Here is a 9438-nt window from a genome sequence, read left to right on the forward strand (position 1 = left end):
TTGGGGGGGGGGGGCGGATAGCGGGGCAAGGGGAAAAGTGGTTAGGTTGCCATTGTGTTGTGCGCGCCAATGTAGGGACCGTGTCGGACACAGCCAGAGCTGGGAGTCGAAGAAGTCCGGTATCAGGGTTTACACACTGCGTTCTCTCCTTGGATACACACTGTATAGGCACGCTCGTAAAGGATTTTACGGAAAAAATGGGGCGGAGCAGGCCTGTTTCCGCCGTGCTGGCTGTTGCTCGGGGATGAACGCGAGGCCCAGGGGACATCCTGGCAGCGAGTTCAGATCTCGGGTACTCCAAAAATATGCGCGCGTCCATCTCTGTATAAGTTTCCGCTTCACACTGACCCCCAGACGTGCCATCCCGTCTTGAGCGCAGCCAGCGACGATTCGTAAAGTGGACAGAGCTTTGGAACATGAATCACATCTTCCCAGGCGTTCCAGGTGTCGACTAGCCACAAGTCCGTGTCGAAGCCGCCGCGCGTCCAAAGTGTCAGTGAAGCGAGTGAATGGCAGTGCTCAGTAAAAGTTCAGAGAGTCTCGTTCCGGAGCCAATCGCAAAGCTGCATTGATACTCGACGATGGCAAGTCTCAAGCGAATCTGGGTATCTATACATGCAGATACGTGTAAGTGTGTATGTTAATTTATACGTGAGTATACAGGCATAAAAGCAAAGATTTAGGTATACACATTTATGATTCAGATTTATGATTGCGACACAGTGCGCTTTGATGTAAATCTAAGATCTGATTCTGAGCGGCGGCCGACGAGACCTACTGCGTTCATTACGGTGGGTGGACGAGAAACGCGCCATGAACTTGCAAACTGAGGCGGGAATGAGTTGTTCTGGGGACATGTAGACCCGCAGGAGCCAGGGAAAGCATTGATCGGTCTCTCCTAACAACACGTAACAGTCAAAGAATCTCGAATTCCCCAAGTGCATAGGGCGTCACAAAACGATGTTCTGCGCATTCCCGCAAGGGTTTCGAGTCCGCGAGAGTGTACGTACACTTGGCCGATCTACCCCACAGACACGCACTCGCATGTGTCCGTAGCTTTCGCCCATTTTGCCGATGAAAGGCGACAGAAGAAGCACCGCGTGCGGTGACGGCGTGTACTTCCGAAAGGGTCCACAGTCGACACTGTCGAAAGGTCGAAGAAGTGCTCAGCGTGTGTCACACAAGGACAAACGGATTCCAGATGCCAGGCGAAACGGACGCAACGCGCCTCCATTGTGGAAAAGACGGGTAAGGCTGTGAGAAGACGTTTCACCGACCTTGAATCCGTGAATCGTGAACGCTGTTCCACACAGGTGAAGCGCGAAAAGACCCAAAGAAGGTTCAACGTCATCGGCATGACCAACAGAAAATCGGTGGGAAATACTTCACACAGACAGAGCAACAACCGGTACAATAGATCGTTCCTCCCCCAAATACCTGACACAAATAAAAGTGTACATGTACGTATATATGTGCGCATACGTAGGAAAATGTGTGTGTATGCATGTATACGTGTGTGTAGAGGTACACATGTGAATAGGTTTCTGGTCAAAAACGGCAGATATGGGCGTATCAGAAGGGTAGGGAAAAGCTCTACAGTTCAGCAGAGTACCATGCGAGTCCAAAACACACAAGCATTCCAGGCGGAGTGAAAAACCACTTCCACGACCTACCAAGCTATTCAAACCCCCAAAAAACTCTGACCCGTTTCTCAACTTCACACATCTCTCAATGCATGCATACAGCTATGTATACCTGTGTCCAATCATGTACCCGTGGAGTCGTATACAACCGGTATGCAATTGTTCATCAGGTAGGCTCTCATGCCGCCTGCACGGGATGCAGCCCACCGAACCCCACATACATTCGCAAATGTGGTAAGCATATTTATATATATGTATAGTTTGCACGTGCATGCACACAAATGAGCGCGTACGTACATAGATATGTTTAGAAACGTATACTCATGCATGCACATTGGTTTGCGTCCACGAACCTCTGGGAAGATGCGCCCGAACGGGCCTGTCTCATGTGTAGATTTTCCAAGCTATCGAGGCCGAATCAGACTTCGAGGAATTCCCCGCCACAAACCAGAAGGCATGCGTGCTCGCAAAAGTACAGCTTTTTTGTCGTCTCTCTCGCGTGCCCGAAAGTGGAGGATCGGCGCCCAGAGGAGAGTGCCCAGAGAGAATGACGGAAAGCTACGCACGAACGCGTCTCCGGGTCCCGTCTCAGGGCTCCGAATGCAGAATAACATGTTCAGACACTTCATACAACGACATGAAAAAGACAACTTCACGGAAAAAACAACACAGGTGCATTCAGGCGTACATGTCCGTTCGAAGCGAGACTGGAAAAAGACAGATTCACACATGGAGACAGAAATCCGCAAAAATTCGTCAGTAAAACGCATGTGTGTATGCGAATATATTCATATACACATGCATACCCATATATATATATATATATATATCTGTTCGAGTAGAAGTATACGCGCGCATGTGTGGAGCACCGAGCGACATTCCCTACTCAAAGTGTCGAGCGGTCCCTCGGTGTCCCGTTGATTTTTTAGTTCCTCTTTTCCCTGATTCGGTTCGCCTTCAGCTACCGTCCAGTCCCTTTTCTCCGACTGGGTACGTGTTCTTTCTCTGTCCGAAGCTTTTATGCGCTCGTGGCCTGGAAGAGAGTTAACTGACGGTGGTGGCTTTCCTGAGCCTTGCCGCGCCAAAGTGGCCATTCTCCTTCGAAATCTGCTGCTTCAGTTGCTTCAGTTCGCGGTTTGCGCGGAAGTTCTGTGGATCCAGCTGGACGACTCGCTGCCTGTACGCCAGAGCCTCCTCGAATCGACTGTCCATCTCGTAGCAGTGCGCGACAAGCGACAAGACCTGAAGAGCGAAGGAACGCCAACAACCCAAACGGTCAATGGAAGCGAAAGCTCACGGACGCCTTTCGGCATGCATATCGGCGCCTGCAGATACAGCGTCGCATACCTATGTGTAGCTCTACAGAAATGTACGAAGGTACCCGCAGCACGACACAGAAGTCCTTCCAGAACTGTAGACAAAAGACACCTCCAGATTTCTACAGAACGACATACGAGTGCATGGCGGTGTGCAGCGTATTTTGACTCTACCGTGCACAAGTGCAGCTTTCCAGGTATCCGTGGAGAGAGTGGAAGAACAACAACACGCCCCGAAGGTGAGCAGCAAAAGCGTGCGGCGCCCTCTCTACCCGTGAGTGCGTCGGTGAGGCAACTGCGACTTCCGCTCATGCCCCCCCCCTTGGCAGATTCCTGCACAAACGGGTATTTCTAAAAAGCAGCCTCGCTCAAGTCCATCGCCCTCCTCTCTGCCTAACAGCTTACACTCGTCCACACAGGGTGTGCGTCCACTTTCGAGTGTACGTTGTACCCACAACCTCCATCTGCTGCGCATCGTTGTGCGCGTTGTTCCCACAGGCCGCGCAAAGACCCCAAAACGCCCCCCTTCTTTGAGGACAGCACATGCACGAACCTGGTCGTCGGCGGGCTCGAGCGCCGCGAGTTTTTGGAAGATGCAGAGTGCCTCCTCGCGGCCTTCTTCTCTACGCATGAGGCAGGTGCCGAGATTGAACAGCGCGGCCTTATAGTCGGGGTCAACCTGCAGCGCGCGTCGGAAGGCGAGGACAGCCGCTTCCTCTTGGCCGAGGAGCTGCAAAACGACGCCTCGGCGGTAGATGAACACGACGACTGAGGGGGCGAGGTTGACGGCGCGGTTGTAGTACCGCAGTGCGTCCTCTTTGTCTCCGCGCGAGAGGTACAGTTGGGCGATTTCGTCGCAGATCTTTGCGTTCGAGAGGTCCGCCTCGTTCTCAGCTCCTGCAGCCGCTGCGCACTCGAGGGCAAGTGAGCTCGAACTGCTCTGGAAGAACCGTCCAGCGCCGAGCCTGGGAGGCGCGTCCTCGCGCGGCTCCAGGGGCACAATGAGGGAGACGCCGGCAGGCAGGGAAGCCGCGCGCCCCGCACTTGACTCCCCTTTCTCTTCGAACGGCCCTTCGAGCTCTTCGGACTGCAGCCGCGAGTTGCTGCCTCCCACAGACAACGCCGTGGACGCGCTGCAGATCTCGGCCTTCGCCAAAGACGCGTCCCGCTGGTAGTCCCCGCACGAGTTCTTCTCGCAGGCCTCGTCAGTCGCCCGGGGCCCGCGCAGGTCGTCTGACAGCTGGATGATCTCCACGCGGCGTCTACCTGGCGCGCTGTGCGGAGTCGCACTCGCCGACGGGAAATCCAAGGCTGCGCTGTATGCGTGCAAGGCCAAGTCGAAGTTCCGGTCCCGGTAAAAACGCGCCGTCGCAAGAGCCTCCTCTCTGTAATGAATGTGCGACCGGTAAACACAACGGACACTCAAAGCAGCCTGAAATGTCAACCTGTTAATATATGCCTACATATATACAGATATAGATAGCCAGATCGTAGACACATAGGGAGAGAGATGTCGAGTATTGGAAGCAGGCGTCGCTCTTTTTCGAAATCTCAAAAAAGACTCAAGTCAACGGGGCGCGTGCGCAGGTCCAGCACTCGTGGGGTCTGACGAGGTAACGCGGCGTCTAGACAAAAGAGTGAGCGGAGGCGATAACGAAAAGACTGGAGATGTGCTTTCTGTCCGGCGCTCGACGGCCGATACGAGTGTGTGCTCTGGAATGCGGCCCTCATCGGAGTCTCGTTGCTCTTTTCCATGTTTTCTTTCTCGGCACCTAGTCTCGAGCTTCATTTTCTCTGCACACCAGCGTCTCCCTCCGATTCTCAGGATAGACACCCTGTCGCAACAACCCCTGTCCTCGTTTTCCATGGTAAGCGTCGATAGACACCCTGTCGCAACAACCCCTGTTCTCGTTTTCCATGGTAAGCGTCGATAGACACCCTGTCGCAACAACCCCTGTTCTCGTTTTCCATGGTAAGCGTCGACTCAAAGCGCAATCGAAAGGGGATCGCCCGAGTTTTGCAAGACGCTTTGCGTGCATCTCCGTCCTCGTGGACAGCTAAAGTCCGCTACCGGAAAGCGAGGCCTCCTACTGTCTGTTTCAGCCAGTGAGCTCCTTCAACTTCTCTCCTGCGTCGCCGCGCCCTTCCACCACCTTCTCCTGTGTGTCCGCGCGAGGTGAAAAAGGAAGCAAATCGCGCCTAACGTTTTTTATGCGGATTTCTTCAGTGAAGCAAGCGCTACTTGGACGTATCCACGCGGGCCACCGAGCATCCGCGTTCGGCGGAGATTCACGAATCGCGTTACCTTCGGAAGAGGTGTTCACAAGAGAAAGTCACGTGCGTAACGCTCCGGTAAGCCCCGCCTGGACGCGCCCCAATCGCTCGGCAAGCCGACATCCACGTTGAGCAACTGGGGAATGCTGTCGCGACCTCTCCGTTGTTTCCCGTCGTGTCTCGAAACATCCCTACCTGAGCCGACCACGCTTACCGGGTTTTGAACTGTTCCATCTTTCGGCCATTGGACTGGCAACACATCATGCTGTATCGACTCTCCGAAGACAAGGCGGGGTATGGGCAGCCTCCGCCGCAGCGTGCGTTCATGTGGAGCGGCGAATCCAGCCGGGGTCCACTCGGCATGCTGGAGTAGCCGTAGTGTCGGCCGCGAGGACTCTGGACTGTGTTTCCCATTGCGCAGCACGCCGAAGTGAAGCAATGTCTCGAGGAGAGGCACAGAGCTGGCGGGAGGCACAGTCGCGTGTCAAGAGACTCGGTCTAGAAAAAAAGCGGGGAAAGCCGTTTTCCCGGGCGGCGGTTGCTGCGGCAAAGAAGTGAGTGTGAACACCTCCGGTTTCACGCGGCAGACGGCTGAGGGTCTCTGGACTGAAGAAAAAACTTGAGAAAGACGCGCCAAGTGGACGCTTGAGGTGCCTAGTTCACGGGACCACAACGGTAAAACTGGGGGCACTCAAAGCGCTGCCAGCCAGCAGTTTCTCCCTGGGGAAGGGCTACCGCGTACACAACAGAAAAAAAACGAAACAAAGCCAGGGGAGAACGAAGAAAAGGTGCCGGAAGAGTGACGACGCGGGTGGCAAGGATTTTTCATGGACGGGGAAAAGGGTCATCGGCTGGTACGCCGTTGTGAGACGCACGATTTCTCGAGCTGCACAGAAGTCAGCTGGGCACGCAGAGGCGAAACTTGAGGGGCAACTCTCGCAGGCGAGAGGCGGACACACACAAATAGAGGTTTACGAAATCTTTCGTGGATGTCTATGCAAGCTTTCGAAGACGTCAAATGGTGTACGCGAGGGAAAAGTGTACTTTGGCCAGCTGCTAGTGCGCATGGGCTCCAACGGAAGGCGACGTAGGCGCGCTTCCTGAACAAGGAAAGCAAGAAAACTGCTCTTACCGCGTTTGCGCAGGAACAATGCTGAATATAGAATCAGGTCGAATGAAGATTCCCGAAAAACGACAAAAAAAGACGACGGAAAACGTTACTCGCATTGCAGTGGTAGCGACGGCGCGCCGAACTCACGCGATTCCGAGACTCGCGCTTTTTGCGTAGGCGCGCAAATTCGCACAGTGTTGACGAAAACGACCTTCTTAAAACAGACAGCAAAGAGGTTGTCTTCTCCGAGAAGAAGACCTGCACTGAGGCTCACTTTGTCCGTAGAAAGTGAAATTTAACGGATGACGCGCAGGCACGCGACCTTGGGTCCGAATGTTGATAATTGAGGTGCGCAGACCGTGTCTTTGCCAATCAAGAAGAATCGCAGGGAATTTTCTTTGGTATTTTGGAAGCACACCGTCATCCTCGACTCAAATAATCGGTTTTTTTACCCTTTTTTCACTCCAGGCAGCGAAACATAACAGGGAAGTAGACCGTTCCACACAGAGAGGGCGCCTCGCGCGCGAGCTCACTGGCGTCGCGGGTTTGTACTCACGCGGAACAGCCCAGATGTGTTACCCCATCGTACAGCCACGCGGAGGGTTTGATTTTTGGTAAGGATATGCATCGTGCGCGGGGTAGGCACAGAAACGAGACAACGCTACCACGGAAGGAATGTCCAGAAACACGGATCAACGCAAATCTGCCCACAGAAGGAAAGCATGGCGACTTCTGCACCGTCAAGAAACTCGGGCGGATTCACCAGTTGACAGCAGCGGCGAAATGATCACCTCGCGGGGACACAGAAAGAGGTGCGAGGTGCCAACAAGAAGAGGCTGCTTTGCAGCACGAGACAGCAGGAAGATTTCTTACGTGTGGCGGCATTCCTTCCTCAAGGCCCTGCATTGTGTCGCGAAACCCTAAGCGAAGGTAGTTTTAAGTTTGCAAAATTGCCGGTAGAGAAGCCTACAATGAGGACGTGCTTCACTCGCGTCCCTCACAAGTACGAGCACCTGTGGACGGGTTCAGAGCCCCCCCGCACTCGCAAAACGTGATCTGTTCATTAGTGAAACGGTATAGATGTGAAACAGGTCAGGCAGATGGGTTGCTGCTCCTACAGCAACCGAACGACGTGACTTCTGGAAGAATCAAAAAGAGGATACTCCGAGATTGACGTGTGTCGTCCAGGAGCACAGCGGAAACGCCTGGCGGCAAGCGGTACACCCCAGCTATTAGCTCACTCTGCACAAGGATTCGATCGCAGCGAAGAAACAACGTATGAAAGGAAACATAGCCTGTAGGTGCGATATGGTGAGTTGCCCTGCTGCCGATATCCCGATTTCGCGCTCGAACCTGCTCACAAAATCTCTGGACATGTGTAAAACAAGCGATGCTCGAATAAAAGGATGGGCGTTTCCTCCTTGCTGTCGCTACCTTCCACCTGAACTCTACAGGACGCGCCCAGTGACAACACAAGAACGAAAATCTCGACGGGAATGACAGTTACCACTATCTGGACAACAAGGAGATGACAAGCCATCGATCACGCTCTCCCGCGTTCAGCAACGCTTCACGTTACTGAAGCGACCCAGACTTGGGCTTTGTAAGGCCTGACCAACGCTCAGTACGACGTGGCCATGTATATTCCCCATTGGTACTTGGCCGCCCAAACCCTTTCCGCGCGTTGCCGGACTCCCAGTGAATGGAAACTGCTCATGCCTTTTCAGAGGCATGCCTGTCCTCATCGGTTGCATTTGCGAGACTTTGAATCACTGACGCACGAGGCAACGGAGTAAATAGCGTTAAGAAGTATCTCGCGGCGAGTTCCCGGAGTTCTGAGTTTCTCTCCATGGATGCTCCACGCAGCTCATCGTAACACAGAGTTTAATTCGTATGCACGTGCGTCGTAATAGTGGAAGCACACCGAGAAGCAGTAAAACTATCTATACACATCCCTCGTACCCGCTGGCTACCAGTATAGCGCATAGCACTGACTCATGAATTGTGCCCATACGGTCCCAAAGTTCGTCATTCAGCTCAATGCCATCGGTTGAGGCTTCTTGGCGAGCTGAGGTTCCTGGATGAGTTGCAAAGACTGCCACGCAACGCTACGGTGAACCTGTCCTGCACGGACGTGACAAAGCCTCAACTTTTGCTGCTCCGCATTGGTTGCAAGGGGGAAAAAACAATTCCAGCCCATGAGATTCAGAGGAAGCCCTGAAACGAAGAGCCGAATTCCACAGATCCGAAAGGTTCTCCAGGGGATCCCCGGGGAACCGCAAACAAAACACGGCGATATATTTATTACGTAGTGTCGCGCACTCCACTTTCCACACCAATACACTTGCATCTGTGCAGCAAAGATGGCGCACAAAACAAATGACAGGGACTGGGATTACAAGCGACTAGCAATTGTGTGTTGACTTTCAGCCAGTTGGGACACAGGTTTTTGTGTGCACTCCTCTCAGTTTAGGAAAAAGATTTCCAATCTGTGGAGTCCTTTAAAGGAGACAGGAGAAAGCCTAGCGGTGAAGAGCACTCTGTGCATGCACAAAATGGTACAACTGGAAGAAAAGGCGACTATCTGAAGGTTGAACTCTTCAATCTCTCCGGATTCTCGTGCTCAAATCAACATCCCGATGCCGATCTCAACTGCACGAGCCAGCTGCCACTGTACCGATCAGGTTCACGGTCGGTGCTTCCGACTATACCCATGAACACCGACACCCGGTTACGCTGGGTCCACTCTTGAGTACTCAAAAAGTGAGTGGCATCAACGAGCGGCGTCTTCATGGGCATATTCATATGCACAGAAACGCTCTAAGAAACTCGGATTCACGACGCCATCGTGTCTCACGAACCCCCAGATGTCTGCCCAGAAGGTGCCGATCAACTCTGAGGTGTGCGTTCAGGGAGTGAGGGAATAGCTACAGCTACGGTCGATGACGCGTATCAGGATCGAGCAAGTCTGCCGCTTAACACAGGAAAAGGCTACAAAGGCGAACACAGACTGGATCTCTCTCCTCCTTGGCAGCGGCTCTCTGCGTGCTCGCCAGCCCCGAGCCGATCACGGGGCGCACCGGTCGCTGTCTCT

The 9438-nt window shown here is 53.6% G+C and overlaps 1 protein-coding gene across 1 annotated transcript; it reads right to left on the bottom strand.

Moving 5' to 3' along the window:
* Window positions 1-2687: 2687 nt before the first annotated feature.
* On the bottom strand, window positions 2688-5647 carry NCLIV_060440 (Alr1799 protein, related; the record flags this gene model as incomplete). Its single annotated transcript, XM_003885598.1, has 3 exons — window positions 2688-2885; window positions 3513-4344; window positions 5448-5647. 3 exons carry the CDS (start codon window positions 5645-5647, stop codon window positions 2688-2690), a joined length of 1230 nt encoding a protein of 409 aa, XP_003885647.1.
* Window positions 5648-9438: the final 3791 nt, after the last annotated feature.

The sequence above is a fragment of the Neospora caninum genome, chromosome XII (genome assembly GCF_000208865.1).
Source record: "Neospora caninum Liverpool complete genome, chromosome XII".
Classification (NCBI taxonomy): Eukaryota; Apicomplexa; class Conoidasida; order Eucoccidiorida; family Sarcocystidae; genus Neospora; species Neospora caninum.